The sequence below is a fragment of the Lissotriton helveticus genome, chromosome 7 (genome assembly GCF_964261635.1).
Source record: "Lissotriton helveticus chromosome 7, aLisHel1.1, whole genome shotgun sequence".
Classification (NCBI taxonomy): Eukaryota; Metazoa; Chordata; class Amphibia; order Caudata; family Salamandridae; genus Lissotriton; species Lissotriton helveticus.
Window position 1 is genome coordinate 765,096,534 of NC_136068.1, and position 26,342 is coordinate 765,122,875.

At 44.5% G+C, this 26,342-nt stretch overlaps 1 protein-coding gene across 3 annotated transcripts in view; it reads left to right on the forward strand.

Annotated features, from left to right (window-relative positions):
- The window catches only part of MEIKIN (meiotic kinetochore factor), an 836,714-nt gene that overhangs the window by 536,074 nt on the left and 274,298 nt on the right, over nt 1–26,342 (forward strand). For all 3 annotated transcript variants that reach the window (XM_078650675.1, XM_078650674.1, XM_078650676.1), the window contains exon 7: nt 9,710–9,749. In XM_078650675.1, coding sequence (XP_078506801.1) covers nt 9,710–9,749 — 40 coding nt within the window. The remainder of the gene's footprint in view (nt 1–9,709; nt 9,750–26,342) is intronic.

Genomic DNA, 26,342 nt, shown 5'->3' on the forward strand with positions numbered 1-26,342 from the left:
TTACAAGAATATAGTCGATACGGCTACATCGTAGGTTGGTGCTATATGTAACAGAACCACACTTGTCTGACGGGGTTCTGCCGTTGGCTGCTCTAAGGCCATGCTCCACACACAAAGCTTTGAGTTGAATGGCTGCCTCCGACCATTTTTTTATGGGTGCCAATGTTAATTGTGGAATGTTCCAGATGGCATCTTCATCCTGTCCCATATCAAAATCATTGGTGTCTAGTGGTTTGAATGTACAGTTAAAGTCACCAGCCACCACTATGTCATTAGATCCTGTATACTGGTTAAGGAATAAGTCCAGGAGTGTGATTGTATTTGAAGCTTTCACACCAGGTAGACCTTGTGCATATACATTAATAATAATTAAATCCCTTACTCCAGGTCTTGTGATCCTAACTGCCATTAAGTCGTGCCCTTCCACATCCATTTCATCTCACTCTGTCTTCCTACAGATGTTTACACCAAATGGAGCCAGTAGCAATTAAGTGCAAAATATATGTGGAGATTCAACTCTGCCAGACCACCTTTCGATTGTATAAAGTTGTCCACCACTGGCTTCCCAAGCTGGCCATTGTCATCTGATTTTGTTATGAAACCTGATGTCATACCAAAAATTGCTCTCTACCTCTAGACCTCCATGTGGTTCATCCAGTATTGGATCTCTGTCCTGCCCCTGCCTTTGAAGCCTATCATCTCCTTGTAGGACAAGTCTCCCAGAAATGAACAGTCTTCTGCCTCTGAAGGACTTTGTAGCAGAATCACCTGTGTAAAGGATGTCAGAAGGCTAACTATCCTTGCTACCTGTTGCAGCGAAAGCTTGTCTCTTCTCAAAATCTCCCTGAGTGCTTTCTTGATCTTTAACATAGTTGACTGGTAGGTCGAACACCAGGGACCTTTTGGGAACGAAGTCTGACTTATTCTTGTTTATAACTTGCCCAAGTTTAGGAACATGTCAACTTCCACTTGCACTTGCTGATGAAGACCCTCCTGATCATAAGCTATCAAGATCATGTAATCTAACTGTAGGTCTGACACATTCATAGCTCGGAAGTACTCGGATACCTGGCACCTTTGTGAAGCTTCACGATACAAAGAGGAGACCGAATGGTAGAACACAGACCTTAATAAGTGAATTCCCAAAATCTGCGATGTTGACCAAAGATGGGCGATGTCAGATAGGTATCCTCAAGGTCGCAACCTTGACATCCAGTTTCTTACAAGATTGGTTCCGTCCATCTTGAATTGCCTGTAAACATGTCAGAACCTGAATTCTATTATTTTTATTACGTATCTGCAACACTATTCTTTTTTCTTAATTATTTACAAACTGCGTAGAAAATCTGACAAGTGTTGATGAGAATGACTGATCGCATATTGCACTCCCATTTCTGCAACCTCTTCGGTCAGCAGCTGTTTATGCAAAAAGTTGATTATACCTTGTCAATTAAATTGGGTAACCATAAAACTCTAAGCAGAGACCACCCACACTGTATGCAAAAACCAGTTGTCCCTTGTTAGCCTGCCCCACTTGTGGATAAAATGCACGTTCTCCTAGCTGCCAGCGATTCAGCCTTGTGACAGCCAGGATGGGTGAAAGCCGTGCTGTTGTATTGGGCTCCGCTGGGGACCATGTTTCCCATCTTCCTCTGCGCTTGAAGAACACGCTCAAAAGTGCGATGCCGGCCTGCGGTTGGTGTAGCCGCTAATTATTCAGCCTTGTGACAGCCAGGAGGAGTGCAAGCCGTGCTGCAGTATTGGGGTCAACTGGGGACCACATTTCCCATCTTCCCCTGCGCTTGTGGAATGCTCTCAAAGGGGGAAAGTGTGTGGGGGGCGCACCCGGGCCAAGGGTAGGCTTGTCCACACTTGGAGAAGGCTCGGCTGGGCCACCCCTCTAACCTCTGGGGTCTAATTTCAGTATATTTCCAACAAAGGATTGGTCAAATGGAAAACAATGCGCTCCCCCCCCCCCCCCCCCAAGTCAGGAGGAGAAATTATCAATACATTGGACTCCTTCCTGATAAGGGCAGCGGATGTGATCTCCAAGGGAATTGAGATTACGGTGCGCCACCTCTCCTTAGAAAAGGTAAGATTTTCCATTGTAACCCCCAACCTCTCAGGAATGGGTTCTATTGAAGAGCCGTCTGTACATAATACAGTTCCCAGTACTTCGGCCCTGACTAATAATTCTAAATCTTCTAGGGCCGACAGTATTCCTATAGTGGAACCCCTGGTAAAGAGGAAAAGGGGAGGACTAAAACAGCTCCCATGACTAAATCTCTTAAGGCTCGCAAAAACACCTCCACGGATTCACCTCTGGGGCCATAAACAGACGCTGCTCCCAGCCTACATCCACCGCCCCCAGGAGATGCCTTATGCCAAACAGGGTACGAGTGATCTGAACAGGGAAGGGCACATGAGGGAAATCTAAGCCATTCACACACCCATTTTACTAACCCAACATCAAACTTACAGGTTGAAACACACTCAACACAAACATTACCAAAAAGGAGATCAGTAGTTCCCACGGATACCCCAAGGCAATCTGGGGCTGTGGGCACTAATAACCCCCCGAGAATTCATCCTGCCCCATCTGCTGAGGGTCGCCATCCGGGGAGAGAGGGGCCTGTTAACAACTGTACCGGTATAAATGGAAGTGAAGCCAATGGAGCTGCTGCTGTCCTAGTCCATGGCCCCATGAATTCTCAGAGTACCCACAACCCTTTGCAAGGGGGAAGATTAAAATTGCAACAGGCAGCTTGCCCCCTTGTTATTATTTTAGTCAACACCCCCGAATTGAACCCGATTCAGCAGAAATCCACAGGCCACCTGATGGACAAGGTTTTACACTGGCTCTCTACATTTTATATGGGTAACCCTAAGTTATACAAACACATTAATGTTGCCAGGCATGTAAACTGGATGGGTTGTGGCCCAAAATCTATCGGGGGACTGTATAGTTGGTAATTTTAATAATCAACGATTGGTTGAGCATTTTTTTTATATATTGCCTAATACTGCACGGTCTGATACTCAGATTTTTGCACTTCTATAGTGTATTTTCTACAAACCACAGAGGTATACCCGTAGTTCTAAAGTCAGGGCTAGTCCCTTTTTTCATCCCAATTCTCGACATGTTTTAGCAAGTACATTCCTGCCCACTAGAACTAGATATGCACCATTGAGCGACCTTGCAGCATGCGACTGACTCCCTATTTCCAAATAAGCCCCAGAGTGTCACTCGTCTACCTCCCACTCATGAAGAAACCGTTATATCGAGAGTAGACATGGACACTCTAAAAATTATCTCCTGGAACATAGCGTGCTACAACCAGAAAAAGAACAATTGTTATTCGTTTTCCCTTGTAACAAACTACAATATCCTATGCTTCTAAGAAACTTGGGAAATCGAACAAATTAATATAGATTGGTATTGTACTTTCCAGTCCGATGCAGAGCCATCCAGAGCAGCTCATTCGAGTGACACTTTGCCTTGTTATCACATCCTTTAATGTGAAGGTCAAAAGGGGAGGGACTGGCTTTAAATTAATTTTTGTAACAACAACTTTGTAGGAAATATGGCTACAGCTATAGAATCAATAGAGAAGGATATTGGTCATCTTCTGAAAGCCCATCACAATCTTCTTGATATAATATGGTTGGGTGACTTCAATGCCCACAGCTGTAGTAGGGCTGACTCTGTGGTGACCTGGCTGATGGCATTGGGGATCCTATTCCCCACTTTCACCATAATGATTACAGTAATGTACTAAATAGACAATTGGTGATTAACAACCTTGAGGTAATAAACTCAGTTGACATCAAAATGGGTCAACCAGATTATATATAAATTTTCTTCCCGGTCTCACAACTCAACCATTGATTATATTCTGGTCTTTGAAGCTATAAGAGGTCAGGTTTTCCACTCTGAGACCAAATGTTATGCTTTTAGTGATCACGCTGAGATTAACTGTCAATTGCTTAGCGGTTTTTGCAAAATTTCTCCCGGAAACTGATATCCAAAGCCTTTAATTGCATGGAAAAATGGGATTGTCCTGAAATGGGAAAAGATTGACACTTCGAAATGTATGTGCAGTATTGTTGTTAAGATGACCCAGGAAATCTCAAACTGCTTGGATTAAATTAAATCTAATGAGGAAACTCTACTAGCATTCAAATGAATTCTAGTTTAAATCCACAGTAATCTTCTCTGGCCGGGTGCTCGTAAGGTGCCGGAAGTAGCATGCTGGCTTGATGATGCCTCCTCCAAGGCACTGAAGAACCTTCATTCTGCCCGAGAGCAAAACCAAGAGATGTGGCCTTGTTAAAATTGCTAAGCCTCTAATACAAAGTAAAAAGAACTAATAGGATGAGGACTCTAAAGGAGGAAGCCTAGGACAAGCTTACACAGGCGGCAATTTTAAAGCAAAATAGGGACTTTTGGAATGTAATTAATGCCCCATTCCTCAAAGATCACCTTAGATTTACATGTTACTGAGAACGCCTGGCTGACCCATGTTAAAGATGTTATTTGGAATCCAGGTGAGGGTTCTCTTTTGTCATCTGGGTCTATGGTGTCCTCATCTGAAGATAATCTGTTCAGCTTGTATGAGCTTGTATGAAATGAAAAGTGCTTGGAATCAATTCAGCAGCACATCTAGGGCAGCCGGCCTGATGCCGTTCCAATAGATTTCTTTTTATCTTCGCAGGAGCTATGGTCCCCACTACTTACTAATGTTTTTTATGTTTTAGCCGAAACAGGTGTCCCCTCCTCCTGGAAAAAGACAGTTATTATTCTGAGCTATAAAAAGGGGGATAGGGCCATCCCAAGAAATTATAGACCAATCTCAATCTTTGATAGCACAGCAAAATTAATGGGCCGTCTACTCCTGAATAGGCTAGAGGCTTGGGCTCAAAAAAGGAACATACTAACTCAAACTCAGTATGGCTTTAGAAAGGGACTATTGACCAGTGTCTCAACCTAAATCTGCTAATTGCCAAATACACTGTGGCTAAGGGAGACCACCTTTATATGGCCTTTATGGATTTATCAGCTGCCTTTGACTGTGTGGCCCACGTGAAATTATGGTCAATAATGGAAGGCATGGACATAGGGAAGTCCATAGTTCATTTTATCCATGAGATTTATTCTGTCATGGCCTGTGTTCGCTATGGGAGAGAGGGTGAATGTACTAGATACATTGGAATCACTTGTGGTGTTAGACAAGGGTGTGTACTCACTCCTTTTTCATTGTCATTATATACCTAATGGTACAGAAGCTTCTTTGGCCGGGTCTACTGTTGATGTCCCTATCATTAATTCCACCCCAGTGCAGTTACTTCTCTATGCGGACGATGCGGTGCTATTGGCACGGACTGGGAATTCACTTCAGAGCCTGATCGAGACATATACCACATTTATGAAGAGTATTGATCTGAGGGTAAATTAAGCTAAGTCTTTTGTGCTTGTGGCAGGAGAGAGAGCTAAAAAAAACTGCCTAGATTGAATATAGAAGGGTTAAAATTGGAGGTAGTGGATACTTTGTTATTTAGGGGTACTATTTGACTCAAAAAAACACGTGGCACAATATGGTGGCCAACAGAGGGCTTGTGATGGAAAAAAGTATAGGGGCTCTATTTAGGTTTATAAAAAAAAAAGCTCGAGTCTTAACCAGTGGATAAAATCAAAACGATATACAAAGCAAAAACAACATCTGTTGCCACGTATGGGGCAGCCATGTGGGGAACCACTTTAAAACGAATTTAGGATAGCTTTTGAAAACGTTTGGTAGGCGTCCCTCAATCCTGCTCTTCCTATAAATGTTCCTTCGAGCTGGACGTTCCTTTTATTAGGGATCAGATCCCTTTCTGCTCCACCTCTTTTGTGGCACTCAGTCTGGAGAAGGGAACAGGTGAAGTTAACACAAGAAATTTTGAGACTCTCAAGCTCCATTGCTTACGTAAAATAAAGTGGCTTCAATTTGTTCAGAGCAGTATCTATTCCATTGGCTTGGCCAAATTATTTGACAATTCCATCACATGTACAACTGTTTCAAGTTCCGAATTGAAAGAATTACTGAAATAAATGCAGAGAGTGAAATGGCAGTCTAACTGTACTAAGTCTAGGGTCAAAGAATATATTACTTAGCACCCAGAATAAATACTACTGATTTTACGTATGTATCTTTTGTAACGAATTCCCAACATAGATACCTTTTACTAAGGTTTCGATAGAATTATATTCCTCTTATTCTGGGATATCCCTCTAACACTTATTTTATGGATGCTCTTTCTGCTTGCCATGTGACGCTCGTTCATTTCAGTGTGATATCCAACTCCTATTCTTCTTAAATCTGTACAGTGAGGAAAGGAAAACGTATAGCTTGCCACTTATGCATAGTCTCAAATTCAGTCAATGTCGTCCAGCTCTGCACTTTTTTTAAAACCATTATCTGACCCTTTTACTTGTTATTATCTGGCCTCGTTTCTTTGGTGTGCTATAAAAAGAATTTAGGATAATGTGAACAAGATTGAAATTTTCTATACATGCTCTCATTGTCCCCTTTTTAGCTGTACGGGTGTCTTATCATATTGCTCTAATTGTTACTGTTTTAATGTACTGTATATTTTTACGTATCTTTTAAGATTGGAAAAATGTATCTTAATTGTTTATAGAATACTTTTGATGCTGTCTTTTGTACTGGTGATTACGACTGACACGTTCCCCCAGGTTTCCCAGGGAAAAAAGTTTACTCTCAATTATGTACATTCTAGCAAAGATTCATGTATACCTGTGGGCCCTTTCCCTACTTTATTGAAAGCAACTGTTTTAGGCTGTGCCTTGCGGTAAGAAGAATTTCTTGAATCACCTTTAGCTCCCTCTCCATCACAGGCCCCCCGAAACTTGCATTTGTTATTTGAGGCAGCTGGATGAATGTCACCTGCCTCTCTAAAAACTGCATAGATGTTTACTCTTTTCCAGGGCAGTAGAAGTATTTCCAGACTTGAAGGTTACTTCTCAAAGGGGCCCCCAAACAGGCATCTCTTTGCCATGGCCCCAGTCTTGGATGTGGCTACGACTCATATATATACCCTTCTGTAGACATAGCACGGTCCATATTACCTAGCAGCCTGCTTTGCTCCCATGCAGATACAATATCTGCCAGTATCTGTGAAACCGTTTTATTGCCTCTGAGGTCAATATCCAGAATTTTTAGTAGAGAGACAGACATGCCTAGGAGTTTGTCCTGGCAAGCCTTCTAGAAGCATGCTTATCTCTTCGTTGAAATCATTTTAGGCTCAGTATCTGACGTGTGTGCAACCTGCCCATCAAGTGATTGCCTGAGGCATTTAGTGCTTCACGTTGACAATATGATTAGAAATCGTAGCATAACACCTCTCAGACATGGGGTCTGATGACTATTCAGTCTCGTGCCATCCTAATTTGCTTCCAGGTACTCTGTTCCTTAAAATGAATGAATTAATGAATTATGTCTTATACTGCGCGACTTAGCCCAAGGGCATCAAGGTGCCTACAGATCGTGCAGCTTGTGTGTAATGGAGAGCCAGATTACAGATAAGCCTCTGCAAAGAGGTACGTTTTCAAAGCTTTACGAAAGAGAGTGATGGATCATTGCCCTGCTAGTTCAGGGGGGAGAGAATTCCAAAGCCTAGGAGCAAGGGAGGCAAAGGCTCTCCCACCCCACCTTACTTTGAAGGACCGAGGGGCTGACAAGAGGTTTTTGTTGGAACAGCGGAGGGCTCTGCCGGGAGAGTAGGGGTGGAGAAGGGCCCTAATACCCTCCGAGCCAGAGCCGTATAGAGCCCCATGGGCAAGGCAAAGGATCTTGAAAGAGATCCTGGACTGAATGGGCAGCCAGTGAAGGTTCTTCCTGGCTATGGAAGCTGAGGAGAGTCTGGGGAGGTTAAGGACCAGCCTGGCCGCCGCATTTTGCACTATCTGTAAGCGCTGAATAAGGTTCTTGTTGATACCTAAATACAGCGCATTACAGTAGTCTAGCCTCGAGGAAACCAGGGCCACAGTAACCGGCTTCCGTGCTTCGGGAGAGAGGAAGTGAGCAATCTTTCTCAGGACCCTGATGATTCCACAGCAGGCTGAGACAGTCCTGCTGACTTGACGGTCAAAGGAGAGGGTGGAATCGATCAGTACCCCCAAATTCCTGGCAAATTGAGACGGGAGAGGACACGCCCCAAGGGACGGGGGCCACCAATCACTCGACCAGATGTCCTGATTAGCTCCAAAAATCAGGACCTCTGTCTTCTCCACGTTTAACTTCAGGAAGTTCTGAATCATCCATTAAAAGACGAATGTCTCTGACGCCAAGAGCAGGCTTTAACAAACCCCCCTTCAGAATCATTGGAAGAAAGATTTTCCACCTGTCACAATCTCCTCACAGATGAGGAGAAATTGTCCCTGGTGGGTGTCTCTTGCACACCTAAATTTCACTAATGACTGGAAAAGTAAGCCTTACTTGTGGTAAATTACCTCATCTTAGATTCCTGACCTGACACACCTATTACACAACACTGTTGCATGAGTGCAATGAGACATGGGTTGATAGGAACTTGACAATTAAGTGTCCCACTATGCCTTCTGGACACCTGCATAATAGAATTGATTCTGGAGAAGATCAGTCCCTATCAGAGTTTGGTTTGTAGGCTAAGAATAGAATAGAAGACTGAGATTGGATAAACAAACTGGCACATCACTAGCAAATATATCTATGTTGTTACTTGTAAAATAAAAATAATCTAAAAGTGTATCCACTACAGAAAGTTATGGTGGATACTTTAGAGCAACTAAGAGCTATGCGATGTAAGCGTAAATAAATATTGTTCATTTGTCAGTACTAGGTTTGTAATTTCACTCTAAAAAACAACCCTTTTGTGTACAAAATTGTGTGAACACCTTACATGAATAAAGCACAATCTATGGGGCAATTGGCAAACTGTCAATAGGCATGTAAATAAAGAGATAATATCGCCAGATTATGAGGCAGGGTTGAGTAAATTATGTGGCAAGAGCATGCAAATTAGGCTATTTAATTGGGTACATTTTGTGATATTATTCCACAATGTTGGTCTTTTTTTAGTTCATGTTAGCACTGTCCAGGCCAAGGGTTTACATCATTCGTACCAGTTTAACACCCCAATACAGTAATAAGCAACTAAAAGATAACCAGGCAACCTTTGCATAAAGCCGACCTCTGATTGGCAGCTAGAGGCACCACTATTTTAATAACTTTTGATCTGTTTAAGCTAAATTCAATTTATTAAAATAAATCTGCAGATTATGCAGCAAATGGTGGAATATGTGGCATATCTTTACTTACGCTGAAAAGTCTGCTGCTAAAATCACATAATTCCAGTGAATCTGCAGTGAGGTTGAAGTGGCGTGGCTGCACCAAAATGTTCCTTCCGTCACATACTTACCACTTAAAAATGGCACCATCGTTTTGCAAGAGCAACAGAGGGCAAGGAATCTTTTTGTTCAGTCGGCTCCCAGTGACCCTCATGTTTGAGTTAAAAAATATAGCAAACATGGCAGACTTTGTATAGTAAGTTATAGAAACCAGTCAAGTAAGACTTAGGGTCTTATATCTAAAACAGATTGTATAGTATGAAGGTTAAATAAACAAAATGTATTATGTTGAGTTACATTTTTTTGCTATATTTATTTTAGATCCATCTTCAAAACATCTACCAGGTGAACAAATTGAGGGGTAAGGTACAGTGAACTGCTGCAAATAACTGTATTTATGCGCAATCACTTGAAAAAGCATTTATGTTGTGATTTAGACAATGCAAACATAAGTAACTTCCTTATTTTCATTTTTTTTTTTACATTTTGTGTAGTGCAAACCAGGTCAGCCAAGCGTGGGAGTGCTTTACCTAGCAGTGATACAGCATTGTGAATGGTACATGTGCGTAGCATGTTTAGGCAGATGATTGACAGTATAAAAGATTGGTATGGTAAAATCTTTAAAAACATGTCTCGGAGAAAATTGCAGATCCAGCTTAAAGGGAAATTATTTACATTTAGTACAAATGAAAAGGCATTGAATGGGAGGAACTAATGACATAGAAGCAAGATTGCAACATGTACATTACTTGATGGTTACTTGCATTACTCCATTTCTAAGGTTGCTTAGAATTAGTTTGCATTCAATAGGTTTTACAAGTAGGATAAATCTTGTTGAAACCGTTCTAAACTGAAGCATATTCCTTTAAACAGTATTTGAAATGTGATTTATTAATGCCTAGAAAGGTGAATAGAGCAAAGTAACTAAGTTATTAAGCCTTAATATGACGCGGTATCAGGAGATTTTTCAGTTGCGTGGGATGAGGAAGCCCTTAGGCAGTGTTGGAAGAGTCACAAATCTGGTACACTTCTTGTGAAGGGTGTGCATTTTATGAATGTATCTCATAAGAAGAGATTACTAGCTTGGGAACTAGCTAATTCCCTCAGACATTGTATCATGATGAGAGAGGGTACCAGAAACAAATATTTAACTTACTCGAACTTGTCTTGCCCCCATGACGGACGACTTTGAATTTAAGCTGTACCTACCAGGAGAGAATTGCGAATTGTCTAGTCTTGTGAGTAGAAGTGATTGCTCTATAGTTTTGGCATCTGATATAGATCTGAAGAATTTCATCCCTCTTAGAAATTTCAACTGCAGGTGTGCATTTCTAGAAGGACTATTGTCTGCTTCAAATTTTTCTGTTTTCAAGGGTACAACCTCCATATTTGTCACGCTCAGGAATGAGATATTTTCAGTCAATGATGTTGAGGCGTTCGAGGCACAAGTTGAAAGGTGCTTTGACGTGAGAGCAGTAAAAAGTTTGTCTACTCTGGGTTGACTTTTAGGTGATGTGTCATCATTGATTTTAAGGCCCTGGTTGTCTAAATTGAATTAGATTTGTGTTTGAGGGGAGAAAAAAAACAGCTGACCTATTGAATTGCTCTTAAAGGTTCCATATAAAGTTTAAAGAAGGTACTGGTAAGGATGTAGCTTTGAATTATCGGTCATATAATCTGTTAAGATATTCACGAATACTGAATATCTCCACCTTATGTAATATAGGAGCACATTTTATTAGAGAAAATGCTTGCTTTTGGAATAAACTATTTAAACCATCGCAATTGTATCATAGTTTGACTAAAAGGCATCTTTTAAATGTAAACTATTTTTCCATTCTTTTTACAGGCAATATGGTCATCTGTCACAAACAGCACTGTATCCAATACCTTAATGTACTCTTAAGGTGTGCCCTGGAGTCTGCCTTTGGTCATGAGTAGATGGTTTTCATTTTGTTTTTCATTTCCCAACTCCTGATTCAAATGCTTTCCTTCCTTGTGTTTGTCCCACCCCTGAGGAATTTAGTTTTCAAACTGCTTTCTGATTGCTTGAGTGCATCTTTCTATGACAGACATTAGTGAATTGTTTTTCTTTTTGCTTTTTCTTTGCCATTTACACTTGGAGTGTGCATTGTGCCGGTTTCTCCCTCCCCCTCTGTTTCCTAGCCCCCCCAGTCATCCTTGGTTCCCTTAACTCCTGCACTGCCTCCTTATTCCTCTCTGACACCAAGCTTTGCGGCTGATCAGTATCTCTGACTCAAAGCCCATTTCTAGCTCTCTCTACACTTCACCAGTTGCTCTTAGTTTGTGCGTTGCCTCCTCCTCTTGTATCCACATTACTCGGTCTGCTGATGCTTCTACAGTTGTGCCAGCCAGCCATTTTAGAGTGTTATTTCTTATACTTAAAGACGCCTGGGACTCAAATTTATAAGAATTGGAAAAGTGGTAATGACTGGAGCGACTATTTTGGAACATCATTTTCTTTACTTCCAAGATGACATTATCTGGCCCAACAACAATAACTGTATGAATTTTGGCATTAAGGCAGGCTAATTAATATCATTGATATGTGAATTATAAGTTGTGAGATGGAACGGAGATGTAAAAAATGAGCATTGGAAGGTGTAGTGGCATAATGTAGGGATTGTGCAGGCGTTTGCCACAGGTTAAATCTATATATAATGTGCAAATAGATGACCTTATTGGAGACAAGTGTGGGGTTTATTGGGGATCTACCTTCCCCGTCCCCCCCCCCCCCCGCCCTCCTAAATCCTGAAACAATGGCAGCATTAAAGGTTGAAATAATCTTTTAAAAGCGGCTGTCAGTTAGCGGACGTGTGGTGACAGCCAAGCTGAGCGTGGTATGCGTGCTTGAAAAGGGCATTTTAACATGTGACAGCTGCTTTTAAATTGCGCCTTTTTCGCACTCAACTTTATTTTAGCACCCTCCTCCTGACTCTTCACCCGCGCTGCTCCCTGGTCCACCACGGGTTTTACCCGGTTGTTGTGGAGGGAGTAGCCGGCAACTTTCTCTCTGGTCTGCTGATCTACCGCCCCCAGACCCACCAGGGCAATTCCCTACTGCCCTCCCTACCATTGTTTCCAACTTAGCCTGTACACCTTCGAATTTTACGGTGCTTGGGAATCTTAATCTCCATTTAGATGACCCCTCTGACTACCCGGCCAATGAACTGATATCCAATTTTTCGGCTCTTCAGCTCACTCTGAGAGTCCTTAAAGCGAAGCTCTGTTAGAGCTGGTTAGCTCATCAGTGGTGATATCTGCTAACTTTTCTATTTTGGGAGACATGAATCTCCACTTTGATCAGACACTGGATCAGGCTATTTGTAATCTGCTGGCAGATTTAGCAGCTTTTCAGCTTGATTTATTAGTACACGATGCCACCCATTCAGCAGGACATATATTGGACCCTATCTTTTCTAACATCCCAGCAGTGCAGATAGCCCAGCCTGCGCCTATGGGATGGACAGATCATTACCTGATTAAAGCCAGCTTGAAGATAGCTGAACCGTTTAGGATTGATAGGACCACTTTGGTTCTCAAAAGGCCTTGGCACAAACTTAAACTAAAGGATTTTCATGCCTTCCTGGGAGAGTTTCCCTTGGGGGACTTGGTTGATCCTGAGGTGGCATACACCTCCTTCTGTGCCTTTATTCCAGCTAAATGGGTTAGGGGGCGTGGGTCGCTCTCCAATCCATGGTACTCTGAGGCTCTGAGAGCCCTAAGAAAGGACTGCAAAAGAGCCGAACGGATATGAAGAAGGAAGTATGAAGATGGTGATAAAGCTGCTTACCTGGCCAAACTAAAACACTATCATAAAATGATCTGTTCTACACGTGCTAAGTTTTATGCCGAAGAAATTAGGGCTAGTTCCAACCCTACGAAATGCATTTTTAAGATTGTCCAGGAGCTGAAGAGCAACAGAGTCTCTGGTTCTTATATAAAATCGGCACAGCAATGCGAAGAACTCGCTTCTTTTTTTGTAAATAAAGTGCAAAAAATGTACAAAACATTTTCGCAACACTCCTCAGTCCCGAGTTCTGTCAGTGTTAGAGATGGGGTTTCTACTTTGACAGCTATACCAGAGATCTCTTGTGAAGAACTTGTTAAACTCTGTATGAAGGTCAAATCGGGATCTCCGTCAGACCCCATGAGGCCGGCGCAATTAATGGAGTCACTGGCGCTTTTTCAGCAGCCATTAGGCCATATATTAAATCTATCCTTCCCCATGGCCTGGAAACAGGCCTGGGTTTCCCCTATCATTAAGAAGCCCACACTGGATCCATCTATACCAGACAGTTTCGGGCCGATTTCTTTGCTTCCGTGGGCAGCTAAGCTTGCAGAGGCACATGTGAACAAGGTGCTATCTCGGTACATGAGCCTCAATGACATCTTGGATCCGTCGCAAAACGGTTTTAGACCAGGTCACAGTACCAAGTCTGCCCTATTAGCCACCACTGAGCATTTACGAACGATTCTTGACGCCGGTCAGAGTGCAGCGCTTATTCTGTTAGATCTTAGCGCTGCCTTTGATACGGTGTCTCATGACTACTTGTTGTATCGCCTGGAGGCAATAGGGATTACGGGCCGGGCCTTGGAATGGCTTCGAGCATTCCTTATGGACAGATCTTTCCGGGTGTCGGCACCACCGTTTCTATCTCAAGCCCACTCCATCGCCAGGGGGTTCCGCAGGGCTCTGCGTTGAGCCCGTCTTTGTTCAATCTTTACGTACAACCTCTTGCGGGAGTGGCAAAAGACTAAGGCCTAACGCTGGTATCGTATGCTGACGATACTCAGCTGGTCATCACCCTAGCTGAAGGGCCTTCTATATCAGCCACGAGGTTCAGAGATGAGATGGCAGCAGTTGCTCAGTGGATGGCTGACAACTGTTTGCAGCTAAATGCTAGCAAAATGGAAGTGATGCTGGTAGGGAAAAATACCTCCCTCTGGAATGAGCACTGGTGGCCGGCTTCGCTGGGTACCATGCCAACACCTAAGCCAGTGGTTAAGAACTTGGGAGTGTGGATGGATGTGGCTCTCAATTTTTGCTGAGAGGTCTCCACCCCATCCTGAAGTTCTTCAAGGCGCCAGTTCGGCAGCTTATTGTCCAGGCCACGATTTTATCGCGCCTGGACTATGCGAGCGTGCTGCTTCTGGACGCAAACAAAGCTGAGATCCTGCGACTCCAACGAGTCCAAAACTCGGCAGCGTGAATACTGGTTGGACTCCCTCGTAGATGCTCTGCCAGAGCCACAATCAGAGGCTTACACTGGCTTCCGATTGGCGCACTGATCCAGTTTAAAACACTCTGTATGGCGTTTAAAATCTTAAAATGTAAAAGTCCTGAACTATTGCGGCCTCTTCTAACCTCATACATTCCCCAACGTAGCTTGCGCTCTTTGGGACAACATCTGGTAATTATACCTAGGATTAAACTGTGCCGTGCCGGGGGCCGTTCATTCCGGCTCTTGGCAGCTAAGTTGTGGAATTCTCTGCCAGTCTCCATTCGTGGCATAGAGGACACATTGACTTTCCGGAAAGCCATTAAGACCTTCCTCTTTCCATTGTCTTGGGGACTGTGATTTCTTTGGCCAGCTTTTGTTATTCTGTATAATTAGACTGACAGCGCCGGGACGCCCCTTCGCTGGGGCAGCTGTGCGCTTAACAAAATTATAACATAACATAACATATCAAAGGTTATCTACTCGATCCTGTTTTTAGTAATTTACGAGAGCTCACTTTAGGCACCCCCACTCCACTTCCTTGGTCGGACCACTTTTTAATCCCCTTAACCTGGGAAATCTATGGACCCAAGTTCTCCCCTAATATAATCTCGGCTCTGGAACAGAATTTGTGAAAGCTTCCCACTGAGCACTGGATTTCTGTTATTGAAGCCACTAAACCAGCCAGTGATCCGAACCCCATTGTGGCCAATGAAAAGTTTAACAAGTGGATCCAAAGCTCCCTTGATGTAGTTCTCCCTAAGAAACCCACCCACAAACAAGCCAGGCTGAAGACTGCTCCCTGGTTTTCCCCCATGTTAAGAGAACTAAAACAATCATGTAGAAGGCTTGAACGTTCCAGGAGACAAAATTATTCTGATTCCAGGAAACTTATAGAGAGGCAATCAGATCATACAAAGCTGGAATTAAATCTGCCCAAGCTGCCTTTTATGAGGAGAAAATAATACTAGCGGCAAACTCCCCCAAAGAAATTTTTCGAATTGCCAAAACCCTCTCCAATCTGCCCCAGAAGTAGCCAACATCAGAGGGGGCACTCACAGGTGTAATAACTTGGTGGAGTTGTTCCAACAGAAAATTCTCAACATTTACATCTCCCTTCCGGCCTTTCAGAATCAACAATCTATGACACCGACCTTGGAGCCACTGGCCGGAACTCAAATTACATTAGGGCATTTCCCCCTTTTGGATCTTGCCTCATTGGACTTGATCATGGCAAAAATAAAGTCGGGCTCCCCCACTGATCCCGCCCCTCCTCTGCCCCTGATTTTAGCTGCCGGAACCATTAGTCCTGTCATCCTTGATCTGGTCAACTCCTCCATCTCTTCCGAAACGGTTCCATCTGCATGGAAGTGTGCACTGGTAATGGCCCTTTTAAAGCAACCCAATCTTGACCAGTCTAATTTAGCCAACTTTTGTCCCATCTTGCGCCTTCCCTGGATGAGTAAGATTCTGGAAAAACATATAATTTCTACCCTAGTAGATTTTCTAGAATCCAACAGTCTTCTTCATCATTCCTAAACTAGTTTTCACCCTCAATTAGGTACTGAGACTCCCCTTTTAGCAGTAACTGTGGAGGCAAGGCGGATACTGGATCAGGGAGGCATGGCATCAATCATCCTCCTTGACCTCAGTGCTGCCTTCAACACTGTCAACCATAGCACTCTAATCCACTGGCTAAGAGTGTGTGAGTGACTGGGTCGGCTATAACATGGCTACAATCCTTTCTCAACAACAGGTTCTTTCAGGTTTTTGAGGGTAATGTCTCCAACCAGCTGTCTCTCAGCTGTGGGGTTCCCCAGGGCTCCTCCCTGAGCCCCACTCTGTTTAACATCTATACGAGACCCCTGACCGAGATCGTCCAACCATTTGGCTTTAAAATCATCACATATGCAAATGACACCCAGCTTGTGGTGGCATTGAACCACCCCGAGAGGTCATCTAGCACCCTAGGCCCTTGCCTAGAGGAAGTTGCCAAATGGATGAAACTCTCTTGCTTCAAGCTGAAAAGGGATAAGTCCGAGCTTATGCTCCTGGGCAACTCACCCTCATTCGATCCTATTTTGCTCTGGCCTAACTGCCTTGGTCCTGCTCGAGATCCGAAGACTCAGATTAAGAGCTTTGGCGTGTGGCTTGATCGCTCGCTCAGCTTTAATCACCAGGCCGTTAAAATCTCAGCCACCTGCTATGACCTCTTGAGGATGCTTCGCAAGATCCTTCCCCTTCTCCCTTTCCAGGCGAGAAGGATCATGGTTCAAGCCCTCATCCTCTCTCGCCTGCACTATGGGAATTCCCTTTACCTGGGAGCCCCCCAAGCCACCATTCATAAGCTCCAGATCATTCAGAACGGTGCTGCTTGCATGCTTCTTCAGGTCCCCCGATGGCAATCTACGAAACCTGCACTATGGAGCCTCCATTGGCTACCAATCAAGGCAAGGATCCAGTTTAAGGCTATGTGCCTGACTCTCAGGGCCTTCCGGAAGAAGTGCCCAGTGGCAATCCAATCCATGATCACCCCTATCAACCTCCCAGAGATCTCCGCTCTGTCTTCCTTCCTAGTCACCACACATAGAATAAGGAAGGCTAGATGGGCAGGTGCCCCTTCCCTCATAATTCTGCCAACTCCTGGAACACCCTCCCACTCTACCTGCGAAGGAGCGTAACCTGCTCTCATTTCGAAAGCTCCTAAAAACTGTTCTTTTCAATGAATGCAAGTAATCCTCTCCTTTCGCGTTATTCCGCAGCACTGGGAGGCCTCACGTAGCTATTGAGTTATATAAATTCTATTTCATTTCATTTCAAAAGGTGGAAACGGTGTTGGTGCTTTTTGCCATTCGAAGGGCCAATAGGGCTATGTGCTACTCCCAAACGACAAGAGGTCTCTGCACTAGAACTAAATTACTACCAACCCCAAAAAAGCCACATAGAAAAAAAAACACAATGGAAAATCCTTACACGACAAGGATCAAATACAAACTTTAAAGTTTAATTTAAAATGTAAGAATCCTTACAGAAGGCAAAAAGGTAAATGGCTAGTCAATCAATTCAGCATCAAGCAGTGTTTTTAATAAAAGAGAGCCAACTTAGGGTTTTCCTCCTGGATAGAGTAAGCAGAAGTCCCGAAATTTCTTCAAGTATAAATAAATAGAAATCTGACATCGAGTTTGCGGAGTAAGGAAGAAAGAAAGATTGTTTAAAATGGTTTCAGACATATTGTAAGTCAGTGTGGTATGAAGAAAAAAATACATCGTGTCATCCAAAAGCAAAGCAAAAAGCGCCTCATGTTGATACCACTAATATATAATCTTGCAATGTCTTACTAAGAAAACAAAAGCACATTCAAGTAGTATATAAACAGCCTCCATTTGGCCAGAGGGAGTGGTCTTCAAATGAAACAGTTATGCTCTCTTTTTTTCTTCAGGTACATCACAACCAAGAAAGAAATATATTTGATACAAGACTAGTAAGAATGTAGAATTGATTCAATTTAGGCAATTTATAAAATACTGAAAGTCATATTTACCGCTCTCGGTGTATAGGCAGAGTAATAAGAATCCATGTCAACTTTTAAATAATACACAATGTGCAAGTGGATTCGAAGCAAAACTAGGTCCACTAATGTCAACTTTAAAACAATCGTTGTTAAAATACAGTGCAAACATTCCAGTTGTGACTTATTCATGTTAAACACTTAAAACTGTTAATTTTTTAATTCACTTCCACAACTACACCAACCCTGCTACTACAGGCTTAAATTATATCACCCTGAATTTCTCCAATACAGTGTTAAATAGTTTTGTTGGTCCTGTTCTTCACATATTCCTACTTTGGTGCTTATAACTAACATGAACAGAGACATGACTATATATTGTAGTTTATCTTTGATGCTGAAAAGCATTTAACTCTGTTGAAGGACGTTATTCATCACAATATTAAAGAAAATTGGGTTTGGTCCCAAAGTCTGTAGCTGGGCAGAACTCCTATATATATTCCCATTAGCTAAGATAAAGTTTATTGGGACCCAATTGAAACCATTCTTATTAAGAAACGGTAATAGACAGGGATGCCCCATCTCCAATTTGATTTCCTTTAATTCTGAAATATCTAGCACGCTGGAAATGGGGAGACCCAGGCCTCAGGTAGCATAGTGACCGGAAGGGGCAAACTTCTATGTATGAAGAAGATGTACTCCTGTATTTAGCAGACTCTTAGTCCTCACTGGACAGAATAGTGCACATCCTTTGAGTGTTTGGACCGAATTCTGGTTACAGATGAGCACATCCAACAAAAACATGTCCCTCACTGCAGGGTCACTGTAAACATTTTGCCTTCACTCTTTTTACTCTTTTTCTTTGCCGAACCAATTTTTGTTGGTTTTGAAGACTGTGCATTTTACCACTGCTAACCAGTGCTAAAGTGCTAGTGCTCTCTCCTTGAAACATGGTAAAATTGGACACCTAATTGCCACATATAATTTACTTGTAAGTCCCTAGTCAAGTGGTACTACAGGTACACAGGGCATGTAAATTAAATGCCAGTAGTGGCCCTGCAGCAGTCTTTGTGCCACTCACTAATGTAGCCTTTTAAAAACATGTCTCAGGGCCTGAGAGGCCCAGAGCTAGAGCACCAAACCAGGATAAAGCCATCATGGGGGCATGCTTGGAAGCGGCCAAGATAGCGATTGCAGCGGCCCGGGGTAAAAAAGCACTACCAGTGCTCTCACAGTGGCATTCTCGCCTCTGGATGAACATAAATGGGGCCCACTGGTCACCTACCTGACAAAAGGCCTTCCCTTGGCGGTCTGCCCTCCTTCATTACGTGATATGCACCTGTTTCAGTTTTAGCTATGAGACGAGGTAACACCTGGCTGGACCAGCCAATCACAAGTAAAATACAAAAAAGACGATGGACACATATATTTGACCCAGAGACCAATGCTCACAAGTTTTTCTATTCGTCCTTCATTTGTTCTTTATTTAGGGTGGGGAGGGTGGGGGCTGTTTGATAAATGTATCTTGTAAAATAGGATGAGCAGGCACATATATAAAGAGTTGGGCTGATCCCCCTCAATGTGAGAACATGTACCATCATTAGATTGTCAATTTAACAGGGGGTTGGTGCTCTGTTCTTATCAATGTGGTCGCTGATGTCATGTATTTGGTTAAAATGCTCAATGAAAAAAACTTTGGAAAAAAATAAAACATGTCTTAGGGCTGCATCTGCATCCTGTAGTACATTTTGAAACTGCCATTTCGACCTGGCAAAGTTAAACATTTTGCCAGGCCTAAGCCTTGCTTATCTGATAGAGCCTTCTAGCCGCAAACTCCATACTTTTAAATTTCCCAGGCATCAGACTGGATCCGAAAGATATTTCGTGAGCAGTACCCCTGTGTGCCGGTAGGTAGCGTTCACCTTTTGATCCCTGTCCACCGAAAACTCTCCACCCGGGATCAGGGACGATTACCATCTATCTTAACGCCTTGCGCGCTGTGTTCATTCTCCCGCTGTGCAGGAGAATTAACAAGTAGGTGGGATTCGGACGGCCCCCGGCCGTCCTTAGCACATGCCCACCGTGACGTCGGACCGGGCCGTCCTGAGCACCGAAGGGGTTAAGGACATCTTTAATAAAATGTTTAGCTAAGGTTACTTTCTGAAGGAATGGAAAAGGGGCTCCAACTTATAAAGAAGGCAAACCTTTATGTGAAGGACATTAATAACTACAGACCAATCTTTTGCCTCCCCCTCCCTGCAAAAGAATAGCAGAAAAGGTCATAAATTCAGAGCGATCTGCCTTTATTTTAAACAACAATCTATTAGACTCATCCCAATACGACTTTAAAAGTCAACATGGCACAGAATCCGCCCTGCTCACGTCAACTAAGGAAATAAGATTAACATCGGATAAGGAAGGGAGGGAGGGCTGCTCTTATCCCATTAGATTTGTCTGCAACCTTCGACACAGTGAACCATAATATCCATCGATCGTCTAGCAGCTATTGGGATTGGAGTTATGGCCTTAAAGCTTTTGTCCACCTTTTTGTCTGATAGAGAGCAGTTTGTTAAAATTAATGGCTTTAGGTCAAATGCGTTCTCTCGCCCCTTGGAGTCCTGCAGTGTCCGTCCCTGTGCCCCACGTTATTTAATATTAACATGGCGCCTCCAGCTAGCCTCATACAAAATTTCAGCTTTTCTGTGGTCTCCTATACTGATGGAACATAGATTGTGGTGTCACTGTCGGATGATCCAGATACTAAGGCTCATAGATTTCGGGATTGCATGCATGAGGTGGGAAACTGGATGTCAGGAAACTGCATTAAACTAAAAATAGGGAAAACAGAGGTTTCCTTGTTTGGGACATCCAGGTGGTGGCTGGTAAAAATGGGAGATGCCCCTGCTCTGGTCACGAAGGAAAAAAATCTAGGCGTTTTCTTCGATGATAAACTTACTTTTGAAGGACCCATCAACTCTATTACCCACCCTGCTTTTTAACCCTAAAGATTCTTCAGAAAGTCCTACCTTTCATCCCTTTGGACCTTCGAAAGCCGTCATCTCTGACTTAGTCCTATCAAAATTAGATTATTGTACTGCCCTCTTCTTAAACATCAGGATTAAAAGCCTTAATAAACTCCAGATTCTGCCGAATATAGCTGCTCATCTGCTTATGTCTATCCCAAAGTTTCAATCCGTCTTTCATCTCCTACCACAACTGCATTGGCTCCCTATGGAAAAAATCTAATTCTTTTTAATTCTCTTTGTATTGCTTTTAATACTCAACAAGGTCAGGTCCCTGACTTTTTCAAGAATACATTTCGCAGGTATGCCCCTTCTTGGCAACTTAGATCATCTTCGGCCTTTAATCTTGTTATTCCAAAAACTAAAATTGCCAGTTGGGATGGAAGAAGTTTTATAGTGGGTACCACCAGGATCTGGAATACTTTTCCCATCTCTCTTAAAACCAAAACTGACCACATGCCATTTCATAAATCATTGAAAACCTGGCTGTTTAACAACTAAAAAGTCAGTTACTGCTCCTCCTTCTTGGTCCAGATCCTTAAGTCCCCTAGACACCTATAGTACCTATGGTACATTTTCATTTAATTTCAATCGGCTCTGCATGGTTTGGCGTTGTGTGCACTGCAAGTGATGTCCACAGCACATATATAGGCACCCCCTAGGTGTGCTGAAGTCCGTTCTATTCTTTCCATGCCAGCCAGCGCTGATCCGGAGAACAGCTACTCCTCAGTCACTGACTGAATTTTTTCAACATTTTGTTGAGTGTTTTTCGAAGATTGTCCTGCTGGTGAGCAGTAATGTCCTCTAGAAAAGCAGGATTCTAGCTCTTTGGAGCCTGCCATCTGCCGGTGTCTGTGACTTAGTGCATCTTGTCTGCCTGAGGTGTCTGGAACACGACCACGACCCGAAGTCATGCTCCCATTGCAGCGCCATGAATCTGAAGGCCTTGTGGTTCGGTCCGCCAAGCTCATGGTGTCCTGTTGTGCGACTTTGCATCATTCGAGCTCCCTTTTGAGAGGAAGGTCCCGGGAGTGGTTGCAGAGTTCAAGTCCTTGGGATACCCTGGGTAAGTAGGAGCACAAGAAGTCTTCGACTTCTCCTCATCCATCGACCGACAAACGAGGGAGGTCAACATTCAAGTCCTTGCTCTGTCGTAGAGCCTGTGCCTGGGCCAACTCTGCCCCTCCCCAACTTTCTGGGAGCCAGAGCAACTCCAGTCCACTGAAGGAGTATTATGAGGCCATGCGCCTCATTTGGGCATCCCGACACCTCAGGCGCACCTTCAGGTGCCACGATTTCAGCGGGGACCCCACCTGTTTCAGCGCCGGCACCTCTGGCCCTGGCTCTAGTGGACCCCAATGGATCCATTCCTGAATCCGGTTTGGTGCTGGACATTCCATGTCGACCTTCTCCGATGCTGACTTCCCCAGCGCCCACCAGTGGCGCCATCCCCATTCTGATCCCGACTCAGGAAATGAGCTAGAGGCGCGTCGCCCAACGCAGAATCCGGTGCCCACAGGAGCCTTGTTTCATAGACTGCAGTCTGAGCTCTATTCCCTTGGATTAGGCCTCTGGGAGAAAGGGAGGGGTCGTTGGACCCTGGAGACTACCAACTATATGAGGAAGACCCTAACATGTATTGGTGTGAGGAACTGGTGAAGCCAGTGGACCGGATACCTCTCCAGATACTGGTATGCTTTCTCCCTCGACCGTGGCTATGGAGGAGGGAGCTTCGTACGCAATGATGGTACAGAGGGAGACTGAGGTCCTTGACCTTCAGTTGTCTTCCTTTGGCAGTCAAGACTAACATCTTGACGGAGGTGTTGCAACCGGGAGTCTCCAAATATGAACTGCTACTCCCGTTCAGTGACACCCTCACTTTTGACCTTTTAGGAACTTGGTCCAAACCCAACACCATGGACCCCTGTGAATAGGCTGATTGCCTGCTGCCACTGCCCTGCTCCAGGGGAACCAAATGTCCTTAACCTACCCCGGAAAGCTGGGTGGATCAAGCCTTAACATCCCATCACGCATTCCATACCACTCCCCCACTTAGAGAATCCAAGAGGCAAGACTTCTTGGGGAAGAATGTTTTCTTTTGCCAGCCTAGCATTGGAGTCTGTGAACACCGCATACCTTTTGGGCTGTTATTCCCACACTCTGTGGGACACAGTTGACGAAGTCATGCTACTGGTCCCGGAGGAAACCTGGGTGTACTCTCTCAGGCTTTTGTGGATGTGAGAGATGCAGCAAGGTTCACTATCCACTTGACACAACCTACTCAATGGGCAGAGCGGTTTCATCGACTGAGGTCCTGAGGCGCCACGCCTGGTTGAGTATGACTGGCTTTTCGGGGATGTCCAAGCTTTTCTTATTGACATGCCCTTTGATGGCACCTGTCTCTCCAGAAACAAGGCAGATTCGGCACAGAAGAGCTTCAACGACAGTTTGGCTACGGCCAAGTCCTTGGACCTTTCTATGGCCCACATCAACCTCAATCTGCTTTTCGCTCCTCTTGTGGCCATGCAAGAGGCTCCAAACAGTGCCAATTGCCTCCTAGCCACTGAGCTGCACATGCTCCCCAGGCTCTCCGTGGGCACAGTACCCACAGACCTTGTGGGAAGGGAATGAGCGGTCTGGTCAGTCCGCCACCACTCCAGTAGCTGCAGTCTCCAAACCCTCCTAATCTGCCCCTTTACCACCATGGGCATCCAGTTGGCTGCAGTATTCATTATCGCCTGCCCCACTGGCAGTCCATTACTTAGGACAGATGAGTTTTGCAAAACATCCAAATGGGCTTACCCTTCGTGACAACCCCATCCTCCATGCCACCATCCCACGACCGGCTGACAAGGATATTCTATCCTTTTTCCAGGAGGAGATCATGTCTTCTTGGCCAAGTGAGCTATAGTGAGGGTTCCGGTACCAGAAGTAGGCTCTGGTTGCTATTCCTGCTACTTTCTGGTCCCTAAAAAGGACAAAGGCAGTCACCAAGATTTGCAGAACCTCAACTTCTTACTCAAGGAGAAATTCAAAATGCTTACATTGGCTCCGGTCTTTTCTGCCCTGGAACCAGGAGACTGGATGATAGTGTTCGACTTGCAGGATACCTAATTCCATAGCCCTGTCCTGCCTTCCCACTGGCGCTGTCTGTGGTTCACTGTAGGCCACGAGCATTTTCAGTTCACTGTGCTCCTATTTGGCCTTACCAGCGCCCCTTGGGTGTTCACAAAGGCAAGAGTAGTGGTTGCAACTCCTCTGCGGAGATCAGGGGTGCCAGTCTTTCCGGAACTTAGCTCTCCCCTGGGAAAGTAGGGATTAATCAAATGTAAGATTTGCAGGCCCTTCATGTACAACGCATGGTGGACCAGGCATAGAACTTTAAACTGAATTCATTTTTGTATCGCAGCCAATGAAATGTGGGTAGTGCGGGTGAAGCAGCCTGATGCCTTGGAATTCCCACAAAAATCTGGGCTGCGGCATTTTGGATAACTTGGAGTTTTTAATGACTGATTGTGGACTCCCTGGGTATAGGGAGTTCCCATAGTCTAGACGTGGTAGTACCAAGCCTAGTATATTCACTCTCCTTACAGGGGCCAGCATCTTCTTGAGGGCACTTACTAGACTGAAACAGCTGGATGACAACTTTATAGGCTGAGCCTCCATAGTGAGTTTCTTATCAATTCTAACACCCAAACTTTGTACTTCTGACTTGAGGGAGGGGCGGTTCTGTAATATTTCTGTAAAAATGTAAAATGTATTAATCGGAGTTTGTAGTTCGGGGATAGCAGCTCCAGCTGTCCACAGCAAAACTTCCACTGCTCCTCAGTGAGAGGTGTAGGTAGCTCCTCGTTCCAGTTCTCAAAAGATTTGAGGCTAACAATCGGGGACGTGAGTTGCATAGAGTTATATAATCTAGTGATTAACTTACTCTGGGATGCATTGTTTAGTACCTGTTCTAGGGCTGTCCATGTGGGCGGGGGGCAGGGAAGGAGTTATGCAATTTGTGACTGCTCTGATGCGGTAGTATAGAAGTAGGTCTGAGAAGTGTACTGCACCATCTCCTGATGCCTCTGGAGGGTAGACACATCTAACCCCTGAATATAAATCAACAAAAGTCTTCCAGCCTAGTCTACTTGTACTCAGAACCTCGCCACACTATGTCGCTGTCGATATCTGAGGTTAAATGCGATAAAGGCTGAGGGCCCATGTTGGACTTAGCCTTTTCCCCCCAAAATGTTTCGCTTTTGACCCCCTTATCTAGATTGTCTCCCCCATGGGATTAAACCTGTATAGGCCATGAGTGGTGTGAGACACCTTGTGAAAATGTAATTACCTGACATAATGTGAGCACTTGTGAAATCCCCCATTTTAAAACTGCACCCCCATTTTAAAACTGCACCTGACTGAAATGTATTGCTTTTAAAATGGATGCCATGGCCATGGGTTTTGCCACTGGACTGACATAGGTCAGCGGTCTAGATAATATTACCCAGCTACCCCTAGCTTTTGGAGGGAAAGCCTGGCACCCAGGGTGCTCACCCCCTCCCCTAGAACCAGTTTAGGCTAGATGTGCCAACATTCTAGAAGGTCCTGGCACTGCCTGGGAGGAGGGTATAAATAGGGAGAAGTGTCACCAGAGAGTCAGTCAGCGCAGGGACAAGAAAGAGAGGGGACCTGCTGTGAGGTGCTACCGCCACATGGGCCTGTGAGCTGGGCCCTGCACCCCTAGAACCCCCCCCTCTGCTGTCCCCATGGGCCCCTGACAAGGGAGGGCCCCTGTCTAGGTCCCTGTCACAGTTGGGATCTTGAACCATGCCAGCGCCGCGCTGAAAGAGCACTGGGAAGGGAAGGAGCTAATTGGATTCCCCCCAGGAGGTGAGGAGTTGCCCCTGAGGAACTGCAGTGGGACTTTCTACCCCCTCTGGAGGAGCTGTGGCCCCCCTTGGAAGTGCTGGGCCGGGTGGAGCCGCCTGGGGAGGATTGAGCCCCTGTGAGGTGTACCTGCTGGACGCTGTGCTGTGGAAGCGCTGTTTTGGGGAGGTTGGTGCCCCCAAGGAAGCTGTGGCCCCCTTTGCCAGCTGTGTGAGGAGCAGTGCGCTGTAAATAGCGCCATCTGCTGAGGAGAATCGCGCTGTGCAGGTGCTGAGGAAACTGTGAGGAGGAATAGCGCTGAGGAG